The sequence below is a fragment of the Urocitellus parryii genome, chromosome 5, assembly GCF_045843805.1.
Source record: "Urocitellus parryii isolate mUroPar1 chromosome 5, mUroPar1.hap1, whole genome shotgun sequence".
Taxonomy (NCBI): domain Eukaryota; kingdom Metazoa; phylum Chordata; class Mammalia; order Rodentia; family Sciuridae; genus Urocitellus; species Urocitellus parryii.
In genome coordinates, this window is record NC_135535.1 from 58114093 (window position 1) to 58139661 (window position 25569).

The 25569-nt window shown below is 55.6% G+C and overlaps 1 protein-coding gene across 1 annotated transcript in view; it reads right to left on the reverse strand.

Moving 5' to 3' along the window:
* Positions 1-3199: 3199 nt before the first annotated feature.
* The window catches only part of Lrp1 (LDL receptor related protein 1), an 80064-nt gene continuing 57694 nt past the window's right edge, over positions 3200-25569 (reverse strand). Inside the window, exons 43-89 of the mRNA XM_026398453.2 lie at positions 24930-25134; positions 24396-24588; positions 23540-23665; positions 23211-23339; positions 22859-22978; positions 22535-22648; positions 22153-22302; positions 21954-22076; positions 21528-21644; positions 21260-21388; positions 20868-20990; positions 20628-20768; positions 20353-20543; positions 19414-19597; positions 19177-19262; positions 18861-18980; positions 18171-18358; positions 17843-18048; positions 16842-17030; positions 16104-16252; positions 15575-15668; positions 15325-15441; positions 14989-15108; positions 14312-14434; positions 14040-14165; positions 13461-13577; positions 12681-12787; positions 12452-12584; positions 11502-11621; positions 11238-11360; positions 10834-10974; positions 10619-10753; positions 10423-10542; positions 9274-9542; positions 8487-8665; positions 7896-8002; positions 7527-7643; positions 6710-6886; positions 6417-6557; positions 6106-6279; positions 5694-5855; positions 5163-5337; positions 4902-5003; positions 4701-4765; positions 4522-4612; positions 4265-4409; positions 3200-4084 (exon numbers count right to left, since the gene is read on the reverse strand). Coding sequence (XP_026254238.2) covers positions 3944-4084; positions 4265-4409; positions 4522-4612; positions 4701-4765; positions 4902-5003; positions 5163-5337; positions 5694-5855; positions 6106-6279; positions 6417-6557; positions 6710-6886; positions 7527-7643; positions 7896-8002; positions 8487-8665; positions 9274-9542; positions 10423-10542; positions 10619-10753; positions 10834-10974; positions 11238-11360; positions 11502-11621; positions 12452-12584; positions 12681-12787; positions 13461-13577; positions 14040-14165; positions 14312-14434; positions 14989-15108; positions 15325-15441; positions 15575-15668; positions 16104-16252; positions 16842-17030; positions 17843-18048; positions 18171-18358; positions 18861-18980; positions 19177-19262; positions 19414-19597; positions 20353-20543; positions 20628-20768; positions 20868-20990; positions 21260-21388; positions 21528-21644; positions 21954-22076; positions 22153-22302; positions 22535-22648; positions 22859-22978; positions 23211-23339; positions 23540-23665; positions 24396-24588; positions 24930-25134 — 6604 coding nt within the window. The 3' untranslated portion in view covers positions 3200-3943. The remainder of the gene's footprint in view (positions 4085-4264; positions 4410-4521; positions 4613-4700; positions 4766-4901; positions 5004-5162; positions 5338-5693; positions 5856-6105; positions 6280-6416; positions 6558-6709; positions 6887-7526; positions 7644-7895; positions 8003-8486; positions 8666-9273; positions 9543-10422; positions 10543-10618; positions 10754-10833; positions 10975-11237; positions 11361-11501; positions 11622-12451; positions 12585-12680; positions 12788-13460; positions 13578-14039; positions 14166-14311; positions 14435-14988; positions 15109-15324; positions 15442-15574; positions 15669-16103; positions 16253-16841; positions 17031-17842; positions 18049-18170; positions 18359-18860; positions 18981-19176; positions 19263-19413; positions 19598-20352; positions 20544-20627; positions 20769-20867; positions 20991-21259; positions 21389-21527; positions 21645-21953; positions 22077-22152; positions 22303-22534; positions 22649-22858; positions 22979-23210; positions 23340-23539; positions 23666-24395; positions 24589-24929; positions 25135-25569) is intronic.

Sequence of the window (25569 nt, forward strand, 5' to 3'; positions counted from 1 at the left end):
GGCAGGAACCGGGCAGGGGCCAGGAGCAGGGCAGGGGCCAGGAGCAGGGCAGGGGCCAGGGTGAGGGCGGGTGGGGCCTCAGGCGGCTGCCGTGGCTCTGCGCTGACGGGGATGGATGGGCGCCCCGCGGCTCATTCGGCCCGGAGATGAGAATCATTGATCACGGACGGAAACCCCATCACGTCTGTCAATAGGGCTGACAAACGGCGCCCGCCGTCCCCCACCTCCGCCCTAAGGCACCTCTGCAGTCTCAGGACCCCTAGGCTCTACTGGCCCATTCACCTTTGTCCCTAGACCCCCACCCACTCTGACCTCTGCACCTTACAGCGCCCCACTGCATAGGCGCTGCATGGGAAGTCCAGCTCAATGCCGCCTGCCCAGAGTCTTGATGTAGCCTATCCCTTCCCTTCCACTGTCCCATCTTCCACCACCACCTCTTCTTGATCCTTGTCCCCTTCCCTGTCTGTTTCTGTCCTTGTCTCTGTCCCCAGCATCTGTCTCTGTTCTCATTCTCTCGGCTGTTTCTTCATCAGTGCCCTCCTCCCTCTAGTCTCTGTCTTCCCTGCCCAGGGAATCTTCAGCTGTCAGCTGTTGCTATGCACTGAGGCTGAGGTTGTGGTATGACCAACCCTAGACAGTGAGAGATGGGGACAAGCAAAGAAATAGAGAGACAGGTCCATGCCCTGAGACCTGAGCACACACAACCTCCAGGCATGCTACAGATGCGTTGGTATGGCCTACCACAAGGTAGAGGTGAACACAGACATGTGGAACAAAATATATTCACACAGAAACTAGCACTCAGAGAGGGATGCACACCAACACACAGTGGATACATTTGATTCACACACACACACAGGAGCTCACAGTAACAGAGACAGACAAATGCAAGCTTGGGCCAAGAGATGAGCACACCCAACCAGGTCCTCAGCACTTCTCCACCTTGCCTTGGCAGAGAGGCAAATATCCACAAAGATGGACGTACACACAGGTGTACACTGGCACTGGCAGTCCAAAGGACAAGCCCAGGCATATGCAAAGAAACAGACAGATATGGGATGTGACAGACATAAAAAAAAAAAAAAAGAGGGAAAAGACAAGGATGGCGAGAGGATGAAGCAGAAGTAGTAACACTCAGGGAAACAGAAGCCAGGAAGCAGGGACTTGGGTACAGACAGAGCAGAGAAGTGAGGAAGGAAGGGACAGAGGTGTTGAGAGGCATAAGGTCAGATGGCCCCAACCAGAATTTTGGGTCCCAGTACCAAGTTCTGGGGCTGCTTCAGCAGTGGGCACACCCAAGTCTAGGGTGCTTATGACAGAAGCCCATCACCAAGGTCCTGAACTTTGGGAGGCACAATCCATCCCATTATCCTCCTTTTGCTAGCCTCAAGTCACCTGATTTCTCTGTGGTTACACACATATGTATATGCATACAGGTACATGACTGGGCTTGCACCCGCGCGCGTGTGTGCATGTGCACACACACACACACACACACACACACACTCTCACTCACTACTCCTTGTCTCTGGGTCTTTGCCTGTGTCCCTATATCTTCCCATCTCTGAATCTATATCAGTCTGTATTAGCCTCTGTCCCTGGCTCTGCGCGTCTCTGTTCTGTCTTGTAGGCTCCTCCCACCTTGCTGGATGGGGAGTTTGGGAGGTTCACTCTTGATGGATCTTCTCTTAGCCAGTCTTGGCCAGCAAAGGGAGGATGATTACCAGAGGGGTGTGCTTTCTAAGCTGCAGCTGGGAGCCCTTCTCCCTATGCCCAGGATTTTTAGGCGACAAGCAGAGAATCAGTGGCTCCCGCGGGGGCGCCAGATGCACGACTGGCAGAGGGAGGGGTGAGCGCGTGGGGCTGGTGAGCCGGCAGGCGCTGGGAGAGAGAGAGGGGAGCTGGCTGGCAGAGGATGGAGGGGTGTATGGCAAAATAGCCCGGGGCGGGGAAGTGAGAGGCTGGCCTGGGTTCCCCACAGGTGCATAATTAAGTGTGTTGAGGAGAGGGCTGTGCTAGGTTCCAGGATAAACAGCGCCGCGGGAGTTCTAATGCCACCTGGTGGCCATATAGGGACACAAGTCTCTCAGTAATTAATAAGGACACCTCTTTTTCCCAGGAGGTTTGCTCCCTCCAGGACCCTAGGTGTCCAGGAAGGTGGGGGTGGGGAAGTGGATCTCAGAGTTGGCTTGGAGGATGAGATTGCAAATGGGAATTTCAGGACTGAGAAGGAAGGGATGGGTTCTTGTTTCTGAAGGTGCTTAAACCCAGAAGCTTTACCAAGGAAGGAGAAAGCCAGGGAGGCATATCCTGGAGAAGTTGAACCAGTAAGGGAATGAAAGGCAATATTCTCCCTTTGGAAGCTGGATAAGAGATCATCAGGCATTTGCAGCCACTCTTCTGAGGTCATACTTGCTGTTGTTGGGGAGTGGGGCTCTAATCCTCTCTCAGTCCTGGGGTGTGTGAAGCTGTGTGACCTTCTCCAAGAGGCTCCCCTCTTTGAGCAAGTACAACTTAAATTGTCTCTGTCAATTTCTAGAATGTCTGAAATGGTTGGTGAGCTGGATCTGTTGAAGGATGATGGGCCTGGCAAACTGGTGTGTCCAGCTCTCCTTCAGTCCTTCCCACTTAAATCCAGGGTTCTACTCTTGGCATCTGATCAGTCTCTATAAAGTCAGATGTCAATACTTCGAGAGCAAATGTGGGCAGAGAACGCCACAGAGGACCATCTTGAAGGCCTAGAAAGCCTTCACAACCCAATGTATTCATTCCTTCCAGTGGGATTTTTTACTGTGGTTGATAATATGGGGCAGGAGGGGTGGTGGTATCCAAAGGAAGTGGTAATACAGAGTTAGTGTCCTAGAGCCAGAGGGCACACAAGATTCAGAGCAGTGAAGTCACTGGCTCAAAGTCACATATCCAGGAGAAAAAGGTCCTTCCTGCCAAGTCCAGTACCACCCCCTTTCCCTGCTATAGCAAGATGGAGAAGGAAGGGGCTCCAGGAGAAGGGAACTGAGAGCAGGACACTCAAGCCTGCCTTCAGTAAGATCTCGGCTCCCTCTGGTGGCTGAAGCCCAAAAGCGCAGCCCAGCCCATAATCACATTCGCAGGCAGACACAAGCAGCTTCTCTTTCTCTCTCTCTCTCTTTTTTTTCTTTTTTTTTTTTTTTTTACAATTTTATTTATAACAATATCTGTGTTATTTAGTTGTAAAGGAATTCAGCAAAAATTATTAAAACGTTCATGTCCCCAAAACGGGGCTGCCCACTTGCCCTTCCTTGGTGTGCCCCATTTCCTCATCCCCAGGGGAAGGGAGGTTGGGGGTCTGTTACCAATGAAGGTTTCCAGCCCTGGGAGCCATTGTGAGGGCACTAGAGTGGGGGCCTGTCTGGGAGGTTATTGAGCATGGTCATCTCTGAGGTGCCCGTAAGAGTAGGGGCCAGGTCTTGGGGCATCCTTCCCCAAGAACTAAAAAACTCCATTCTTCCCTTCCTACCTCAGCCAGAGACAAATCTTCCAGACAGGGGCAGCAGAGAACTCTACCTCCCCAGAATTAGCCCCCAGGGACTTGGGGAAGGGAGAACTGGAGGGGGAAAGAGTAGGACCTTGACAAAGTGTCTTGTGGGGGGCTGCACCACAAGCTCTCCCAGGGGGGTACATTTTGGTGGGAAAGTAGGAGGTGGGCTCCCTCATACTTGCAGGAGCCCCCAGAGCCCTCCCTGCCCCCACAAGGTAGCATGGGGGGTACTGAGGAGCAGGCAGGAAGGAGGAGAATGGAAAGAGATAATACTGTGCTCGCTTGCTCACTCACATATAAAAAGTAATTCCTTCATTTTTACATTTATACATCCGGCAGGGCCGGGGAAGGGCTAGCTGGGGAGGGGGCTCAATGAAGGACTTCTCTGGCAGGGGCTCTCTGGGGGAAGTCCAATGGAGCAGGGTTCTATGCCAAGGGGTCCCCTATCTCGTCCTCAGGGCCACGGCCCAGGAGTTCTCGCTTCTCGTCCGTGCTGGCCAGGGAGTGACGGCTGCCGTGGCCCCCCATGTAGAGTGTAGCATACACGGGGTTGGTGAAGTTGGTGGGCTGTAAAGCAACAGAGGGTTCAGGTGGGACTCAAGGGCTGGGCTCTGTGGCCCAGGTACCCCACACCCCACCTCTGACCCATCATCCAACCTGACACTCTAAATCACCCTACCCATAGCCTCTTACCCATAGCCTCTTAGCCCTACCCTGGAAGCCCTCCCAATCTCTCCTCCAGCCCACCTTGTCAGGGTCCAGGGCAAAGTCAGCATCCAGCAGGCCACCAACATCATCAGGTTCTCCTCCTTCGTACATCTTGTATGTAGGGTTCCCAATCTCCACGTTCATGGCTCCGTTCGTCATCCGCTGGTGCTGGAAGCCCTTAGCCCTGGGGAGAGGCATGAGTCTAAGGAGGCAGAGATTCTGGTGGGGGGGTGTATGGGGGGTCACACTGGGTATCAAAATAATGTCCAGAACTTTCTAGACTCCTGGTGGCTCACCCTCGGACTCGCCGCTTATACCAGAATACCACTCCAGCCACCAGAAGCAGCAGTAGCAGCAACAGCAGAGGGATCAGGATAGAGGCCATATCTGAAGGGAGGTCATGAGAGAATGAGTCAGGAGGCCCAGACTGCTACAGGTCCCAGCAGCCTTGCCTGTCACACCCCCTGCCACTTACGTCCAGGCTGCTGTGGGCTGACGACCTGCTCCTCACACCGGAGTCCTGTCCTGTGGGGCGGGCACCTGCAGGTAGGAGGGCAGAGCTGAACAGGCAAGACCTCCACAGCTGCTGCCGCCAGGGAAATTGCATGGTCCTCCCGCTCAGATTTGAGGAACAGAGGGATAATGTATGTCTGGGTAAGACTCAAGCTCAACTCACTGGCACTCAGGCATCATCTTTCTATTCATGGTACAGGAACCGCCATTGATGCAGTGGCCAACGCAGGTCAGACAGCTGGGGGCCACCCGGCCATCAGTGCAGCTGTGGGAAGGAGTCAGAGCTGGGGCTGGGGCTGGTCAAGGAGTGTGTGATGCTAAGGAAGCTCCAGGACAGGGTTGGGGGTACAGGAACGTGGCAACAGTAGGATGGAGGGCATATGGCTGGAACAGGGCAGAACTGTGGAGGCAGGAGCCCACTCACTTGCAGGTAACATCCCCAGTTTGTTTGTTGACCACACAGGCTCCTTGGAGACAGCGGCTGCACTTGTTCACCTCACACCTTGGGCCCTCAAAGTAGACAGTGCAGCGACATTGCCGGGAGCCATCTGCCGCCATCTGACATGTACCAAAGTTCTCGCAGTAGCCAGAGCACTCCCCTATAGTTGGGAGTGGAGAGGAAGTGCCTTATGCCCCACCCTCATGGGGCCCTCCAAAGGGGTGGCTAGGCACCTGAAAAGACTCCCTGGTCCCATGGATGACTCCAACTTCCTCCTGGGTCTCCTACTATTCCCGTATCACAAGCTCCAGGGCGTGCTAGAAGGGCTCTGCTCTTGCTTGCATAGTCCTGATGTCCAGGGGGCTTTCTGCCTCAGGGAGGTGTGCCAACACTTTTGTGAGTAGCACAAGCAGCCTGGGCCTGGCTCAGCTGTATCTGGCCTCCCTCCCCCAAACTTGCTTCCATGGGTCCTGGCTCCCCCCTTCCTCCCCTGGGGCCCAGAGATGGCTCACTCACGGTACTGGCAGCGGTCACCCAGGAAGCCAGGTAGGCATCGGCACTGGGGCTGGTTGCCCTGGTTGACAGTGCAGGTGCTGTTGTTGGCACAGTAGCCCGCACACACCTGCTGGGTGCATTTGGGGCCTGTGAAGCCTGTGGGGCACCGGCACGTGGGCATGCCTGGTGGGAGAGGATATATGAGTGGAATTATGGCTTTAGGAACCATCTGGTCCTATAACAGAGGTATAGGGCTTGGAGGACCTGGGTGGGAGGCAGAGACCAGAGGGACTGGATGCCGGAGCTGCAGAGAGGAGGCAGGAGGTGAGACTGAGGCCAGGAGAGGGAGGCAGGGGTTGGGCATTTGCCTGAGGTGGAATCAGAGGGGTGGGAGCCAGGGATAAACAAGGAGCAGATCTGGGGGTGGGCATACCAGATGGGGAGGCAGCACAGGTGCCCCCGTTGCGACAGTGCTCCCAGCATTGGTCCAGCTCACACTTGTCACCTGTGTAGCGGGGCTGGCAGCGGCATTTGGGCTGCCTCCGTGCATTGAGGAAACAGCTACCCCCATTGAAGCACTGTAGGTTGCAGGTTCCAGGTCGGGGAGCTGCAGGAGGGACTCATCAGAGGGAGAAGCCAGGGCAAGGGGAGAGGAGTGGGCAACAAAGGTGAGGGGAGGTCAAGGACCTAAGGGAGGAGGGTCCTGAGGCACAGGTGGGGCACTGGGGAGAAGTGTGAACGTACCATCTGGAGAGGGTGTTGGAGAGGGTACAGGCACACAGGTGCCGTTATCCAGCCGCTTCCCATTGGGACAGGTGCAGACAGGCCCACTGGGACTCAGTAGGCAGAGCCACTCACATTTCTTGCGGTCACAGGGGTTGGTCACTACAGGTGTGGGAGGCAGATGCTGAGCAGGACCCTTTCCCAAGCCCTGTGGACCCAGAATGCTCCCTTCTTCTCAGACCTGAGTCCATGGCTTGGAGACCTGGTGCTCCTGGACCTTCCCTTCCAGACCCCAGGCTCTCCCTCTCCCTTACCTTCAGGCTGCTTGTGCTGATGGTACAGGACCACATCAGAGGCATGGCTCAGGCCACCTGTCAGGTTGATCAACGGGCTGTGTCCAAACTTATGGATCTTGAAGACACGATTATTGATGTAGGTGACGCCATAGATGTAATCCTCAAAGACATCAATACTGAAGGGGTGACTTAGGCCTGGGGAGGAGTTGAAATCAAGTGAAATCAGAGGAATCTTGGGTTGCAGTCACATCCTTCAGGATACCAGTCCCCATGGCTCCCAGGCACCTCAAACTCCAAACATCCAGACCAAAATATCAACATTCCCCCCACCTGTCCCTTCTTCTTTTGGCAGGGCAGCATTCAACCACTGTGCCATATCCCCAGCCATTTTTTGTATTTTATTTAGAGATGGGTCTCACTGAGTTGCTTAGTGCCTCACTAAATTGCTGAGGCTGGCTTTGAATTCCCGATCCTCCTGCCTCAGCCTCCCAAGCTGCTAGGATTACAGGGGTGTGCCACTGTGCCCAGCATTTCCCACGTGTCCCCTCTGTGGCCACTACTGATAGAAGGCTTTTGTGGTCACGGTTGACTTCTACTACTTCTCCCCACATTTTAAGTTCCAACTGCCACTTCCACTGCCTCTACACAACTTGATAGTTAGTGGTAGAGTAAATGAATTGACAGGTGGGCCAGAGTCAGGTGGGCACAGCCTACAGGATTGCTGGGGACCAGGCTGATGAAGGATGGTAGCACTGGAGTGAGGTTTTTGGGTTCAGTTGGGAGGATGGGGGCCTGAGGGTAGGGTTGGGGACCAAGGCTGCTGCTGGGCTCTGACCTCGCTTGCTGTCAGCGGCCACGATGGGGTCTGTGCCATTGAGCCGGATGCTGCCGATGACTGAAAGCTTGGCATCTGCCCAGTATAGTCGTTCATTGTGATAATCTACAGCCAGGCCTGGGGGAGGGCAGGGAGTGCTGTGAGGGCTCAGCCTCTGCCACATCAGAGGTGAAGACAGACTTGACTCAGTGTCCAGGACAGTGCACCCTTCTCACATGACCACTCCCAACCACTTATCAAGGAAAAGCGTCCACAAGCCCTATGCCTGGTTCCAGCCCCAGCCCTGCCCCTCACTAGCTTTTTTGTGACTTTGCAGCACTAGCCTTGGAGAGCCTGCCTTTCCCACAGCCCCACCCCTGCCCAATGGACCTGTGGGCCACTGAATGTTGTCCTGCACCAGTGTCTCCCGAAGGGTCCCATCCATCGCTGCCGTCTCAATCTTGGGGTGGTTCCCCCAGTCTGACCAGTACATGGTGCTGGGGAGGGAGAAGGGGTGAGAATGGGTCTGACCTGAGAGTCAGGGGAGGCAAAATGAGGAGAGACAAAGGGTGCCTGGTCTGGCACAGGGACTGCTAGGTTTCAGGAGGAGGGTGCACTGTCTTCCTCCCACAGAGAAGAACGGGAGACAGCTTCTGACCAGGTGAACACCTTCTACCCTAAAACCACAGTGTGCCGAGCCAGAGATGTGTAAGTGGGAAGAGATGTCCCTGAAGCAGAGAGGATATCCATAACCTGGCTGCCTTTGAAGCCAGCCAAGTAGAGGTTGGGCACTGAGCAGGCCCCGCTGGGGGTCCCTAGCAAAGGCAGCACTGGGTAGGGCCAGGGCCTGGGGTAGCTTGGAAGACTGGAGTACCTGAGGAGGACCCTGGAAGGGTGTGCTTGTGGATGCTGGGCCCATACCCCAGCCCAGGGGCTTCCTACCACCAGCCCAGATGCCTCCCCCCTAGGACCCTTGCCCACCCCCTTAGTGGGTCCACCACAATGGCGTGGGGCTCGTCAATCATGCCCGAGATGAGTGTCTTGCGGTTCTCGCCCTTCATTTGTGCCACCTCAATCACGTCTCGGCCAGAGTCGGTCCAGTACACATTCCCGGCCACCCAGTCGATGGCGATGCCCCTTGGCATCTTCAGCCCTGAAATCTGAATAGGGGTCTCGGGCTCAGGAGCCACCACTTTGTTTTTCCTTCCCACGATCCCCACCTCTGGGTCTGCCATCCTGCCCCTGTGAAACATTGCCCCACATCAACCAGTCCTAGACTTTAAGGGGATGCCAGGCTTGGAACTTTCACATGTTTTGCCAGTTAATCCTTACTAAAAAAAGACTACAAGATAGGTATTGTTATTATTATCACTGGTGCTGGGGATCAAATCCAGGGTCTCTTGTCTGCTCAACACACTCTACCACTGAGCCCCGCCCCGCCCCAGATAGGGATCATTAGCTCATTTTATTGTTGAAAATAGTGAGGCCAGAGAGTAAATGGGCCAAGACTGACACAGGTGACAGTAATGATCAGGAATTAGCGTGGGCTCTAATGCTGAGGGTCAGTCTGCCTTGCTGCCGTGGGCTGCGCGTGACACAGACAACCCCTGATAATTCTGACTGCTCTGTCCATGCCTTAGAATGTAATCCTCACCATCCATTCCTTCTAATCTCATTCTTTGCCCCCTTCTGTCCTTTTCAAATTCTTCTCTGAACTGTCTGCTCTACTAAACTCTTCCACCCAATCTGTATCAAGCTGGGCACTCACATTGAGGTGGGTGACACCCCGGTCAATCTGTCTTCGGTGTCGGTTGGAAGTGGTAGGAGGTGCAGCAGGTGGCAGGCTTCGATAGGAGATGGTGCCTGTGTGCCAGTTGGTCCAATAGACACGGCCGGCCTTGACATGGACATCCATGGCATCGATGCGGACACTCTCGTCACCTTGGAAGGCCTGCTCGTAAGCGGAATGGGGGTGCCCAGGGAACAGGCTGCGGATCTCATTGTCATCAGCAATGTACAGGACCTGGTACTCAGAGCCTGGAAGGGCAACAGGTTGGATGTCAGGTGGGGGTAAAATGCTGCAGAAGGAGGCCAGGGCTTGGGGTTGGGCTGTGGGGTGCTGGGTCTGGTGCTAGGAGAAGGGGGTCCCCAGTTCAGCCCCTATCACCCCAGCAATATCCTCACTCCTAATCAACCATCTGCTCCAGCCAGAAGAGGATGCTCATCGCTCATCCTCCCAGTGCTGGGACATAGGGCTTCAGCCTAACCTGTGAACATCCCCTCTTCTCTGAGATGATCTATTGTGACCTGCTCTTCCAGAAGTCTGTCCCTGCCCCTCCAGCCTCAAAAACTTCTGCACCCTCATGGCCTCTAGATGGCATCATAGCACTCTGACTCATGCTGTCTGACAAGGGCTTGTGGGTGCTCATGCATGTGAGAGTTTATGTGCATGGCATAGAAGGGTGTGGGTGTACACAGGTGTAAGAGTGCATGGTTTTGTGTATCTACAAGCTCATGCGCATGTAGGGTATGTGTATGCATAGGAATGTGTGTAGGTGTTTGCATATAAGCACATGGAAGTGCAGGTGTGCATCAAAGCATATGCGGAATATGTAGGGGGGGGCACATGTGACAGTGTAAGTGTGCCAGAGTGTGCTCTCATCCTGAGAGTGGTGAGAGAGGAAGCTTTCATGTGTGCTATAAATGGGAGTGCTCTCCCCATTGAACTTTAGAGTCAGAGGCTATGCTGTCTGCTTGTGCCACACTGTGCCCAGCATACTGCATCTTGCTTGGATCTGGGGGTCCATGCCTGGGCAAAGGTGTGTGGAGGGAAATGTTCCATTCCAGGCTAGCACTATTTTGTATCATGGTGGCACCTGGCCCCACCCATCCTTCCTGTCTTCTCCTGGCTCTGTACCTTCTGCTTTGCAAGTGTTGTGTGTCTTCATGAAGTTTCGGGCACAGCTGCAGAGGTGGCCGCCCTTGGTATTGTTGCAGAGTTGCGAGCAGGTGCCAAAGCGCAGGCACTCATTGATGTCTGAAGGTTACATAAACAGAAGGGTCATGGGGAGTCCAATAGTTGGGGCTTCTCTCCCACAACCCTGATTTCCTACCCTGGCATCCGGGCTGGCCTGGCACAGTGTGGAAGCCTGAGCGGCAGGCACAGTAGGCGGCTTTCTCAGTACGCACGCAGCGTGCCTCATCTCCACAGATGCTGGCATTGGTGGCGCAGCTGGTCAGCTTGGGGTCTGTGGGAGACCGAGAGTGGATTCCTTCCCAGAGCCCCTCCTCCCAAGCCCAGCCCCACCATCCCATGGTCAGGTCTTACCTATGCTGCAGTCCTCCTCGTCAGAGCCATCTCCACAGTCATCGAACATATTGCAGCGCAGTGAGGAGGAGAGGCAGCGCTGGTTCTGGCACAAAAACTCCTTCTTGTCTTTGCAGTGGGGGGTCTGTGCCGTGGGAGGCTCTGGGAAGGACAGGGGCTTCAGGCTCTGGGTATTTTCCATACTGTCCCCTCCTCCCACAGGGACCCCGCAGATACCAGAGGGTCCAAACCCAGCTGTCTGTTAAACTTGCAGGGGGAACCGGTTAATCATTAGATTCCCAGCCTCCTCCTGCAGATGTAGGGCATCAGAAGCCTCTTCTCCCCAGGAGCTTCTCTCAGGCTCCCAGCAGTGATCCTCCCCCACTGCAGCTCCCCCAGGACCCCCTCACTGGTCCCCTGCTCACCACAGTCCTCCTCATCAGTCCCATCCCCACAGTTGTCAGTGCCATCACACTGGCGCCCGATCCATAGGCAGACACGGTCGTTCTTGCAGCGGAAGGGCCGGTTGGGAGGGCACACGAACCGGGCTGCAGCAGCCAGGAGACAGCCAGAATCAGTCTTGGGGTCAGGGGTAGATGGCCGCCACAGGCCACCAGGGAACCTGGGCGCCTGGGAACTCCACCCTCCCCCTGAAGCCCATCCCTGCCCTGCCATGCCCCAAATCTCACCACACTCCTCAGGGTTCTCATCTGAGTTGTCCCCGCAGTCATCCTCGCCATCACACTTCCAGGCCAGCGGCTTGCACAAGGTGTTGTTACACTGGAACTCGTCCAGAGGGCAGGTCCGCACTGGGAGCCAGAGGGAGCAAAAAAGGAGGAATGAGCCAGGGGCTGCAGGCTGCCCGGGCAGGATCTTGCCCAGATCCCTCCTTCAACAGGTGGAGCTAGGCCCAGAGGGGTCACCAGAAAAGCAGTGGCACAACTGGACTAGATCCATATCTCCTAATTTTCTACCTGATGGGCAGAGGGGCAAAGGTGCCTCCTATGATATTTAGGGGAGAAGAGGCCATTTTGAAGAAGTGTCCAGAGGGGTTGGAGGGCACTCTTTCTGGTGGATGTGGCAGGGCAGGCAAGCTTAGGGTTTTTCTGTGACAGGCACAGAAGCACAACAGTGGGTAGAAGACAAAAGTTCAAGTCCCTGTCTTCAGCCTACCAGGGCAGAGCCAGGATGTCTGCCCTCAAAGATGAGGTCCCTGCCCCCCAACTTTCTCTCCTGGCAGATTTTACACCATTCCCTTCTTCTGTAGAGCCCAGGAAGATCTGCTAGGGGCAGGTTCTGGTTCATTGTCCCAGGGAAGGAAAGTGACCAAGACTTGGCTTCTCAAGGCAGCAGACTGTTAGGAACTTGTGTTGGTGGCTAGGGTTATGGGGACACAACCCACAGACTTCTGGCTTTTAGCCTAACTGGCCCCAATTAGGTGCCATTGGGGAGAGAACCACCTGCACAAAAATGCACACAGCAGCCCTGAGTCTTGTTTAGTGCTGTATCTCCAACACCTATGACGGTCAATAAATAATCACTGCATGAATAATGAATAGGGGGAAGAATGAGAGAACTTGGCCACACGCTGGGATGGGGATGGTGGGAGGGCCAGGGGAAGACAGGCTGGAGGGCTCACCACCAGTGCCACAGGCTTCCTCATCACTGCCGTCCATGCAGTCAGCATCCGCGTCACAGCGCCAGCGCAGGGGGATACAGTGACCACTCTTGCACTGGAACTGGTCCATGTCACAGCGGGGGGTACAATCTTTCTGTGGGCATGGGAGCCAGCAGCCTGGTCAGTTTGGCACCAATGGGGCCCTGCTCTGACTCTTCTGAGGCCTCCTTCTTTCTGGTTCCCCACCCACCTCATCTGAGCCATCCGCGCAGTCATGGTCCCCATCGCACTTCCAGCGCCCAGCGATGCAGCGGCCATTGGCACAGGAGAACTCACTCTCAGAGCAGGGCCGAGGGGCTGGGGAGGGACAGGGGAGAGATAGACCCCAGCAGGGTGGGCACAGGGACTCAGCCTTCGGCCATCTCCAAGCCCTTGGAAGTGAGACTCTGGAGCACAAACCCCATCCCTGTGTCCTTAAAGGCCACAGGTGACTGATGTAATGACCAAGATGCTCAACCAATCCTGGACAGAGCCACTGACTGCCCTCAGGGGACAGTGCTTATCCAGTGGGGACAGACACATGGGAGAGAGCACTAGGTCCTTGGTCCTGCCCTCAGGGCAGGCTCTGTGTGGGGAGGGTAGAGAAGGGACAAGACCACTAAGACAAGCACTGAATCTGGGGAGGGGCCAATGAAGGATGATGGGCAGAGGCACATAAGGGATGGGTGGGCTCTGGGGCAGAAGCAGGACATGGTGGGAGCAGGGGCACATCAGAGACACCTACCTCTGCAACCCCAAGAGGACAGTGTGAAAATGGAGAGAAACATGAGATGAGGTGAAATGGCACAAACTCAAGTACACGACATGGAGTGGGGTGGGGTGAGGCGCGAGGGAACTCTGACCCCTGCCCTGGGAAGGGGCCCCTTGTTCTAGCCCAGACGGGTGGCAGTAGGGGCAGGGGAGCTGAGGAGGTGCAGAGGCCTGGGGAGGGGCGAGCAGTGGCCTGGGGGCAGCAGGGAGTGGCACATACTGCAGCTCTCCTCATCTGAATTGTCCCCACAGTCGTTGTCATAGTCGCACTGCCAGCGGCCTGGCACGCAGCGGTTGTTCTTGCAGCGGAATTGGTATGGTTCACAGGTGCGCTCATCTAGGGAAAGTGAGATGGGGTGGACATTGGGACAGTCAGGGATGGAGTGGCAAGTAGATATTATGATCACAGGTGGGTGTGGTTTGAGGAAAGCTCAGCTCTGGGGAGCCCAGACTGTGGTGTGACGTGGAGTTTATAAAGCGGTTAGGAGACAAGACACGAGTTTGTGTGTGTTGGGTGGAGGGGAGACAGCTGCTTTGGGGAGGACATGAACAGATTCCTTAGTGTGTGCAGAGAAGATTCTGCACAGATATGTGTTGATGAGGTGTGGCGGGAGCACGGAAGAAGGGATTAGGAGGTGGTGGGCATTGGCTGAGAATATTCCACAGCAGGCACAGGAAGCCTGGGGCGGGGCCATGCTGAGACATGGTCAGCACACAGCCCAGATCTCTGACTGCCAGTGGGCACCATGCCACCCCTACCCTGCAGATTGCTTTCCTCTGGAGTGGGGGCCGGGCTCACCACACTCTTCCTTGGGCTCGTCTGAGCCATCCCCACAGTCATCTTCTCCATCACACTTCCAGCGTGCTGGGATACAGCGGCCCGAGTCCTTGCAGCGGAACTCGTCCACTCCACAGGTCATTTGGGCTGCAAGGGAGGGCAGGAAGAGGGTGAGGCCCTTCCAGAAGCATGTGGCAGGGTGGGAATGGGCACAAGGGTGCACGTGTGGAGGTGGTGGCAGCAGCAGACGCTGTGGGGGATGGTGGGCTCCCCAGGAGTGCCAGGTCACTCACTGCAATTGGCAGGCTCGTCACTGCCATCCACACAGTCATTGTCCCTGTCGCAGACCCAGACACGGGGGATACAGCGCTTGGTGATGGAGCACTGGAACTGGTTGGGGGCACAGGTCACCTCAGCTGTGGGGTGAATGAGAGAATGAGGATCTTCCCCTTGTCGTGTGCTCCCCCCTCAAGGTCACTGTCCTCTCCCTCTTCCAAGCCTTGGCCTTGGTTTGGCCAGAAATATCTTGGGAGAAAGGAACAGTTTATTTCCAATTTTAATGCATTTTCTTTTCTGGATCTGTAATACCTCCAAGAAAGATGATTTTATGAGCAAACCAGGTTACATGGATGATTGATGTTGCCCCTCTAATAAAGTAACTGGAGCACCTCTAGAAGAAGCAGTGGGGGGCCTGGTGCAGTGGCACACACCTGTAATCCCAGCAGCTCAGGAGGCTAAGGCAGGAGGATCTAGAGTTCGAACCCAGCCTCAGCAACTTAGCGAGGCTCTAAGCAAGTCAGTGAGACCATAAAATATAAAAGGGCTGGGGATGTGGCTCAGTGGTTAAGAGCCCTGGGTTCAATCCCTGGTACCAAAAAAAAAAAAAAAAAAAAAAAAGTAGTGGAGAATCAATGTGCACCCTGTGTGTGGCTTGCTCCCCACCCTGGCCCCTATGGCCTCAGGCACTCACGGCAGTCCCTCTCATCCTCGCCATCCCCACAGTTGTCCTGCCCATTGCAGCGGAAGATGCCAGGAATACAGCGGTTGGTGTTGGTGCACTTGAACTGACTGGGCAGGCAGACGTGGATGTCTGTGGAGGCAGTAAGAGGAAGGGGTAACTAATGGCGGATCAAGGACTCAGGGGCAGGGAGGGGACCCGGTTCCCTTAGTGGTCAGGAATGGGTCTGGGGCTTTGAGCAGCAGGAATCCAGCCTGGATAGAAAGCTGCCATTGGCCGGATATGCCTTGCTCTTAAAACCTTCAAATCCTGGGAAGGAGGGTAGCTGGTGGCTGGGCAGCTACTTACCGCAATTGGCCTCATCACTATTGTCCTGGCAGTCGTTGTCACCATCACAGATGAAGGCAGGGTTTGTGCAGATTCCTGTCGAGCACTGGAACTGTCCTGGGCGGCACTTGAACTCAGCTGCCAGGGAGGTGAGGCTTGGCGTCAGAAGTGCAGGGGGTGGGCATGGTCAGGACCCTCCCTGAGCACTGCAGCCTCCACCTCTCTGATAGCCAGTGAGGCCCCTCTTGCCATCTGCACCCTGGGCACTCACGACAGTCTGGAGGCTCATCTGAGTGGTCCCCACAGTCGTCCTCAGTGTCACACTTCCACCAGAAGGGGATGCACTTGTCGTTCTTGCACACAAACTGGAGGGCAGGTGGGGGCAAGAGGGGTTGGTGGGGTCTGGGGAACTCAGAAGTTTTTCTTTTGAGAGGCTAAGATGCTTCAAAGAAGTGGCAGGGTCAGGGTGTTTGGGAGGAGGTAGAGCTGGATGAGAGGGTGAGATGGGATGAGTGCAGGAAGGCTGGGCAAGGGGGCATCTGTTAGGGGGAAGGTATGTGGAGGTCAGGGCTTGGGGGATTTGTGAAGGAGGGTCATGGTTAGGGAGTGGAGGTGTCTGTGTGTGGTGACAAGTATAAAAGTATTGCTGTTGGGAGACAAGAGGTGGGTAAGAAATGTGGGGGTGTTAGCATGGGAAAACCAGGTGTATGAGGGTATTAGAGCAGGTGTTTGGGTCCAAGGAGGATTGGGGGTACTGGCGTGAGGGGTCAAGGCCATGAGGGTCCAGAGGAAAGCCTCACCTGGCTTGCAGTGCAGTTGGACACACAGGTGCGTCCATCACCACCCAGGTAGAAGTTGGTGGGGCAGGCACATTTGTGCCCACCCCCAGGGGACAGCAGGCACAGGTTGCTACAGCCACCATTGTTGACCTTGCAGGGGTGATTGGGTACTGCCAGAGAAAAGGTGGTTAATGGGAAGCTGACAGCCTGATTTATGACTCCCCAAGTCATTGGCCTCTGGCACATTGAGGGAAGAATTCTCTGTGAAGTTTCTGATCTTCCAAAGGCTACCTGGGTGGAGATAAGGTGGACCTCCATCCTGCCTCTTTCAGGAAGGAGCTGGAGCCTGAGGCAGTAGAGGATCCTCTCAAGGTCCCAAGATCAGGCTGGGTCTCAAGCTCACATCCTGAAACATCTTTGCCATCCCTTACTGTCCCTCCCTGTTTCCTGGGCCCCATTTTGGTGCTCTGCACCCAGACCCACCCCTCTCTGGATTCCCTGACTGGCCTCAGGGCCTAATTGCCACAAGACTCCATGGTTGGGCTTGGGCTGGGCTGAAGCTCTCATGAACCTAACCACATTCTATTTAAGCCCTCTGGAACTTCCCAGTACCTAGCAAGGAGTCCTCAGTCAATGCTGGAGTGGGGATGAGCAGAAACTTCCATTAGCCTGAGCACCCTGCCTCTTCTGGGTTCCCATACCACCCTGGAGCCCTCTGCCCAGCTCATCCTTTGCTGCTCCTGCCCCTTGCTCACTTACCATCTGGCTGGCGCAGGGCATGGAAGACATGCAAGTCCATGGGACGGTGCAAAGTGCTGATTAGGAGTGTCTTGTTGGTGCCTGTGGTCTTGTGAGCTCGATTGATGGACTTTGTCTCCCAGTCGGTCCAGTAGACATAGTCCTCAAACAAGGTCAGTGCGAAGATGTGTGGGATGTCTTGGCTTAGCACTGTGGGGTGCAGCAAACAAGCACGGCAGCAGTCAGCTCCAAGTGTAGACACTCTGCTTTGTCTACTTGATCTCCTCAGCCCCCACCTAACCATGTGAGGTGGGCATGAGCCCCGCCCAGTTCCAGATGGGTCTATGGCTTCTCAAGGTTTCATAACTAATGAGTGGCAGACTGTCCTTAGAAATTCCTGTTCTACATAGTATATGGCTCCTCTTAGGAAGTCAGGAGTGTTTCCCAGCTCCAGGCTTCCAATCCCCACCTCTCTTAGGGCTGCTATCCTGAGCTACACCTGGGAAAGGCCTCCCTTTCTCCTTACCAAGAAGCTGAATTGTGGCCTCATACCTGGGCCAGTCCTGGGGAGTGCCCTGGGTACTCTGAACCCCTACTTGGTAGGTGGTGTCCTTATACCATACCCTCTGTTTATTTATTTATTTATTTTGGTACTGGGGATTGAACCCAGGGGTGCTAAACTTCTGAGCCACATCCCCAGCCCTTTTTATTTTTTATTTTGAGACAGTGTCTCACTAAGTTATTTAGGGCCTTGCTAAGTTACTGAGGCTGGCTTTGAACTTGTGATCTTCCTGCCTCAGCCTCCCGAGCCTCTGAGACTATAGGTGTGCACCACTGTGCTAGGCTACCTCTGGCTTTTATGCCCACTTTTAGTGTAAGGGCTGTCAGGCATAGGGGGACTTTCTAATTACTAGGGAGCCCTGCAAAGGGCAGCAAGGGGAAGGGCAAACCTGATCCCCTGTCACTTCAGACTTATGTCCCCTTAGGCCTGCTATGTTGGGCAGTCTCAGTGGCACACTGACCGACATGGCGATTGGAGCCATCCAGGCTGGCAAATTCAATATAGTCCTCGCGGGCATCAGCCCAGTAGATACGCTCGGTGACATAGTCCAGTGTCAGGCCATTGGGCCATGTGATCTTGGTGTCCACAATGACGCTGCGGCCAGACCCATCCATGCCAATCCGGCCAATCAGTGAGTGGTCACCCCAGTCTGTCCAGTATAGGTACCTGGCAGGTTAATAGGTAGTGAGCACCAAGAGGTCCAGTGCATGGTCCCACCAGGAGCCTGAAGGGAGACTGGGCCTGGATACCTGAGGGTATCACTTCCCCAACCCTCCTTGCTCACATACCCATTTTGCACATCCACCACCAGAGCCCTGGGCTCACGGAGACCAGAGCTGACCAGTACTGTCCGATACGCCCCGTTGAGCTTGGACACTTCGATGGTATCCCGGCCTTTGTCACACCAGTACAGATTGCCACCTACCCAGTCCACAGCCAGCCCATCTGGGTTGCTGAGGCCTGTCCTGTGCAGCACCTGCAGGCAGGGACAAGGCAGGAAGAGCCCTGGGTAACCTGAGTAGGACCCTCAGCTTCTCATTCCTATAAAATGGGGTAGGGCTCCCTCTCCTGGCCTTGTTGGGAGGATCATGGATGTAAAATGCTCATCCTGGGCCTGACACTAAGTGGATATCAGCAAGGGCTCCAGGAGAGTGTCTAGATGAGCAAGACCACACCCAAGCCCCACAGTGCCTGGAGCATAGGTATAAGGGAGGTCAGGCACAGGGAGACCTGCAAAGGACAGCAAGGGCAAGAAGAATCTTCTAGCCCTACATGCTCTGGGCTTGAAGAAGGGAGAAGTTATGATAACAGAATCATGAAGTCTCTCATTGCAGAGATGAGAGGGAAATAATTCTGGGAGGTAGGAGGGGAAAAGAGGAAATGACTTTAAAACAGGGAGTCTTCTGGGGAGGAGGACTAAGATCACATCTTTGGGGTTCCCAGCATGTCAGCTGAGGGAAAACTGCCCCTGGCCTCACCTGCACGTTGCTCCCATTAAGGTGCATCCTTCGGATCATGCTGCCCTGGGTTGTCACATCTGTCCAGTAAATCATCTGCTCTCGGTAGTCAAAATCCAAGGCAACAGCATTGTTGAGACCCTGGATTTGGGGAGTAGGGAAAGTGGAAGAAGTCAATTATGGCATCAGGGGCACATTGGTATTGGGGGAGGGAAGGCCTGCAGTTAGGAGAAGTCTAGCTAGAGAGGCAATAGTGGAGATGACCATGTGGCCAAGTGGGAAGTGTTGGTGGGGAGGCTGTACTGGACAGGGGTGAGGAGAGCCTGTGTTTTGGTACCTGCTTAAGCAGTGTGTAGTTGGAGCCATCCAGGTTGAGCTTGCGCAGGTAGTACCGGTTGGCGAAGATGAGAAATGGCTCCTCTTCTGGAGGCAGAGGATCTCGGCTCAGCTACTGGCTAGAGCATGTTCTAGCAGCCCTGGTCCCCCAGCCTGTCTTAAGCTCTGCTGTCCCAGCTCTCCCTCCTCATTCCCCAAGTGCCTGGGCCACCTCACATCCTCCAAGCACCCATCTCACCAGTCACAGCTTTGCAGCTATGGGGGTCACCTCCACGCGGGGCATAGCCCTCTACACACAGACACTTGTAGCTGCCATGGGTGTTGATACAGCGCTGGCTACAGGGGAAGGTGGTACTGCACTCATCCACGTCAGCACACGTCCGGCCATCATCCTTCAGCCGGAAGCCAGGGCGACAGCGACACTGTGGGCACAGGGAGACTCAGGCTCAGGATATGGCAGAGGTCTGGGCCTCCCTCTAAGGAGACCCACAGTCAGAAGTCCTCTTGACTTGCCCTTGCCACAGGGAGGCAGACAGCACACAAGTACTGACCCACCCTGCCAGAGGTTGTGCCCTGGATGTCTCTCTATCAAGACTGATGCCTGGGCCTCCCCCAGGGTGTCTGGTGAGCAGCACTGGACAGAGTTGTGCATGATTCCCTGAAGTGCTTTCTTCACTTGGCTGTCCTCCTGTCTTGGCAGCCGCTCCTCCTCAGTCCCCTCTGCTGGTTCCTCTCACCTCCCTCCCCTCAGTGTCATTCGGCACAGGCTCAGGCCTTGGACCTCCACTTTGCCATCGACACTTCCTTGGGGATCTGATGAGGCTCATGGATTTAAATAGCATCTGTAGGCTGACAGCACTCCCTCCAGGCTGGCTTCTCCCTTGAACTCCCTGGACTGTGTTATCTGTTGCCTACTTGACATCCTCTCTCTTCTCTCACAGCTCTTATCTTATCTGTCAGCAAATCCTGCTCACTGCACCTTCCAGGTAGATGGAGAACCACCCAAGCAGAGGCTTCTGTCTGTTCATTGCTGCATCCCCAGAGCCTGGGACACTGGCTGGCGGAGTGGGTACTCAATAAACACTCAATGGACGATGAATGAGTAGATGAGGAGGTGGAGCAGGCAGCTGTGGTCAGGTCTGGGGGTGTGGAAGCCCCAGCTGGGGGCTGGGCATACCTTGAAGCCAATCTTGAGGTCCTCACAGTCCTGGCTGCAGCCACTGAGCTTGCGGCTGAGACACTCGTTGACGTGGCAACCACGTTCGTCTGAGCCATCGCCACAGTCGTCCTGGCCATTGCAGAGCAGTGATTCAGCCACACAGCGCCCACTGCTGCACAGGAACTGTGATGAGGCATTGCACTTGTGCTCTGTGGTGGGTAGAGGTTGCGGGTCAGTGAGTCACAGGCATCCAGGGAAAGGGGGAGAGAGAGGGGTGCCCACACTGGGCCCACCTGGGCTGGTGCAGTGTGGATTCTTGGGGGCTTCATCGCTCTGGTCGTGACAGTCATTCTCGCCATCACACTCCCACTGGCGGGAGCTCAGACAGCGACCATTGGCGCAGCGGAACTCATTGGGGCCACAGGTTGGGTACTCTGGGGAGGAAGGTGGGGGACAATGAAGCTGGTTCACTGGGTACAGTCCAAGCATAGCCCAGAGTAGAGCCCAGCCTCTACCTCAACCCCAGGGCTTACCACACTCAGGGGACTCATCAGAGCCATCTGCACAGTCACGGTCGTGGTCACACACAAAGTGCTTGGGGATGCACTGGCGGTTCTGACACATGAACTCACGGTCGTCACAGGTGCTGTTGTATACTGCAGACAGAGGCAGAGGGCCCCTCAGTCCTGCCCCACCAACTGATGGCTGTCCCCCACCCGTGACTCTCCTGTGGTTTGAGTAGTAGAATGGGCAGAGTGCTGGGCAGGGAGTCTGGACCCCTGAGCTGTAGCTATGGCTCTGCCACTGACCGACTGCAGGACTCTTGCTCAAGCACTTTCTCTCTTGTACCTCAGTTTCCCCCATTTGCAAAGTAAAACCATGGCCATTGGTTGCCCACCCACACCTCATGACTCCTGTCACTCACGGCAGCCAGCTGCAATGCTCTCATCCGCACCGTCGGCACAGTCCTTGTCACCATCACAGAGCCAGCGCTCAGGGACGCACACATGGGTGCCAGGGCAGGAGAAAGAGGAGGGACCGCACGTCTTGCCTTCTGTGGGGGCAGGGAGCCACTGAGGGACTGAGGGGCAGGCAGCTGCAGGGCCATGCCCCACAGCTGTGTGGGGCCCCTCTGCAGGGTGGGTGTGGGGGTGGGGCACATCCCTCCCAACCAGATCCCAGCTACTGCTCACCACAATGAGCTGCCTCGTCTGAGCCATCCCCGCAGTCATCGCTGCCATCACAGAGCCACTGTTTGGAGATGCAGCGATGGTTCTGGCACTCAAACTGGGCCTCTGAGCAGAATTTGTCTGGGATTGGAAGAGAATGTAGTTAGATGGCTGGAGGGGAGGGGAGGATGGTGCTCAGTTGGGCAGATGCCATGGGAAGGACAGAAGAGATGCCCACAGCAGCCCTGTGTGTGGGGCTCAACATGAGGCGGAGAGATGGTCCATTTCTGAGCCTGAGGGTCAGGTGCTGGGGGTATGGCAGAAGGCCCTGGGTGCTCTTCTCCAAGGAGGACTAAGGTGGGGCATGGGTACAGCCTTGGTGTAGGTTGAAACCCCAGCCCACAGATGCTTTGGCTCCTACTTTGTGAGCAAGGTACTGTGGCCACTCACTGCAGTGGGTCTCGTCCTCGCCATGTTCACAGTCATCTTCCTTATCACATGTCCAGCTCATAGGGATGCAGCGTCCACTGGGGCAGGCAAAATAATTGAGGGGGCATCTGGGGCGCTTTACACCTGCAGAGCGAGGGAGGTGTGAAGACACTGCTAGCCACAGGGGCTGCCGTCTACCACCCAGCTGCCACTGGCTGACCTGGGCAGTCACGCTCGTCGCTGTAGTCCCCACAGTCATTGGCGCCATCGCACACCCAGCTGGGCGCGTAGCACAGGGAGGTCCGCTCACAGGGTTGGAAGAGCACACCCTTCACACCCAGGCGGAAGTAGCTGCTGCAGTCAGTGGCACCTGATGGAGAGTGACGAAGGGTCCTCCTAAAACACCTTCCTAGCTGCTGGCCCCCCAGCGCCTTCATGTATTTCAGAAAGCTGGAATGCTGTCCACGTTGACAACTCACCGCCCCACTCCCTGAATCCCAGGGAGTCCAGGAGCAGGAAGGGCAGAGGAATGCCAAGAGGACATGGGGCAGGGGAGACCAATGGGCTGAGACTCCAGGAGGGACTGGTGGGACGTTACTCACTGCAGTTCATCTCATCTGAGGCGTCTTCACAGTCCACGAACTGGTTGCAGCGGCTGGAGTTCCCAATACAGGTCCCATCCCGGCAGCGGAATTCGCCCACACCACAGGCAGTCTCTAGAACAGTGCCACCCAGTACTGTCAGGTCAGAGTCCCCTCCATGGGGGCCAGGAGGACCTAGGACAGAGCTCCTGGCCCAAAGCATCTGCTCAGCCTGTCTTCAGAGTGCCTTGAACTAGATGCCCAGGGCCTGGGAACAAAAGCTCTGCCAGGGCAAGGGTGAGGTCTGGGGCTGGGGCTGGGGTTTCGGCGGGGGGTCCCACTTACTATTGCAGGGAATCTCATCAGAACCATCCCCACAGTCGTCTGCCCCATTACACCACAGCATGTTGGACACACAGCGCCCGTTGTTGCACTGACGGAATGTCTTCTTGCAGCGGCGGGAGTCTGCAGAAGGGGGAGTGTCACAGTAGGCTGGGGAAAGGCTACCTCTATGACTGTGAGCATAAGTTCACTGCCAGCTATAGGCTCCGTCCAGGCCAATGGTGCTTTTGCCCTTATGAGCTCCCAGAATTCCTTCTCAAACCATGGAGTTGGGTCACAACACTGACCAGAGGCCTGGGGGAGGAGGACCAGGGCCCTGGGCCTGGGAGTGGAGGGACTAGTGTGGGCTCCTTACTGCAGTAGGACGGCTTCTCATCAGACTTGTCCTTGCAGTGGGAGACACCGTCGCACGTGAGGCTGAAGTTGATGCACTCGCCATTGGCACACTCGAACTCATCTTGGGCTCGGCAAGAGGAATTCACCGCTGGGGAGGAAGGTGGGGGAGCTTCATAAGTCAGGGCCCCTGCCTAAATGCCCATATCCCTCTCCCCTGCAGACTGGGGTCATTGCCAGAGCCTCCTTGTCAAAAGAGCCTCTGGGCTTGGGCTGGAGAGTCTGGGAGATGATCCCTCATGGGCTCATGACCCCAGCAGCTCCTTTCTCAGCCCCTCTTCACTCACTCACCTCGGCAGGTGAGGTCCTCCTGGAGGATTCGGCCTCCTCGGCAGGAGCAGTTAACATGGCCTTGGTGGGTGAGCAGGCACAGGTCCTGGCAGCCCCCGTTGTTGATGCGGCAAGGAGAGAGTTCACCTGAGCAGGGACCACAAGCTTCAGAATGTGCTCTGCTGCACACACACCCAAGGTGCCCCACTCAGCCCCGGAGCCTCCTAGCACTGCAGTTCACAGCAGGGGGCGCAGCTGCCTTGGGAAGCCAGGAAGGGATGTTGGGATGGTGAGGTGCCGATGTATGTGCTCCTAGACGGGGCACTCTGGGCTTTGAGGTGCATCTCAGGGTGATTCTCATCCAAGGAACCTTGAGATCACATGTACAGTGGTGGTCCCAGGGCATGTGTTAGGAGCAGGTGAGAAGCCTGGGAAAGCTGTAAATCTGTGTGGGACACCTGGTCAGCATGGGCATGCGCATATGCATGTACAGGCTGAGGGTGGGTATAGCATGCCTAGTACTGATGGAATATCTACAGTACACGGCGTACTGTAGTGTATGGTGGCTCTGGGTGGAGGCAATGACCAGGGCATGTGGTGGGCTGTCCAAGGATGTAGATGATACCTGGGGAGGTGTGGGTGATTTGTGTGTGTGCACACATGCTTTAAATAAGATGGGCCTAGGAGTGTGCAGGTTTGTGTATGTGTGTACACAGATGTCTTGAGGGGTCTGGACTAGAGGATTGGTAAATGCTTTAGAATTTCTTGAGGGCAAAGGTATATACAAATATAACGGAGGCCTCAGGAAATCAAGACCAGGTTGTAGTGTGTGTATAGGCACAGCGAGAGTAAGGCTGGTGAGGATGGCCCTACTCACAGCTGTTGGTGTCGTTGGCCACGGCGATGATGCCCATGGGCTGTTGGGGGATGTCCACACGCAGCAGCTTCATGTCGCTGCCCACATATTTGTTGGCCCGCTGCACTGCCCGCCGTACCCAGTCGGTCCAGAAGATGTGCTCCCCATAAACAGCCAACCCGAAAGGGTGGACTGGCTCTGACTTCAGGATCACCTATGGAGACCACAGCTTCACTGTCACAGTGTGGCTCAGGCCTCTTATCTGACTCTGCCTCTGGGCTGGCAGGAGGGACAGGAGGGCCTGGGAAACCACAGAACAGGAAGGACCTGTGGGGGCATCTTGCCATCTCCCTTGTCTAACTGATGAGGAAACCAGGCTCTGACAGAGTTCATGAGGGCTGTCCAGGGCCAGGACCCAGTGGGACTTCTCATCTCTTCCTGGTCTTCCCACTGTGAAGCACACCTGCTTTTCTGATGCTCTGTGACCGGCAGACTGGCTATCCCCTGACCCTGGCCTCCCCCTGTGCTGTCCGCCTGCCCACCCTGTAGACTCACATAGCGGTGGGAGCCGTCATACTCGCACCGCTCAATCTTGTCCAGGGTGGCATCGGAGAAATAGAGCTTCTCTGCACGGTGGTCGATTGCCAGGCCATTTGGTGTGCGGATGTCTTTCTCAATGAGAGTCAAGACATTGGCTCCAGACAGGGCTGCCCGCATGATGCTTGGGTGTTGCTCATTCCAGTTGGTCCAGAACATCAGACTGGGGGGAAGAGGAACACAGGGCTCAAAGAGTCTACCTTGGAGAGCATGGGCCAGCTGTGAAGACAACTGGAACCCAGGGACTAGTCAAGGAATACACCAAACCGCAGGGCATGGGAACCTCAGCCATGGAAGCCAACATAACCCTGATGTCTGGGAAGGGCCTGGCTACTACTCACACAATTCACCCACTACACGGCCTGGTCTAATTTATGGTGTGTAGGTGTGTACACACACAGGCACACTACAGTGTCTCTGACATGACTGTCTGAATTTACTGAGATGAGAGATCATGTAGCCAAGTGAGTCAGGAACTCAGGTTCCAATCCTGGCTCCACCACTCACTAGGTAGGTGCCCTTAGGCAATTTACTTCACCACCATGTGCCTCAGTTTCCTGAGGTCTCAGGGGGCATTTAACATAACAGTGTGACAGTG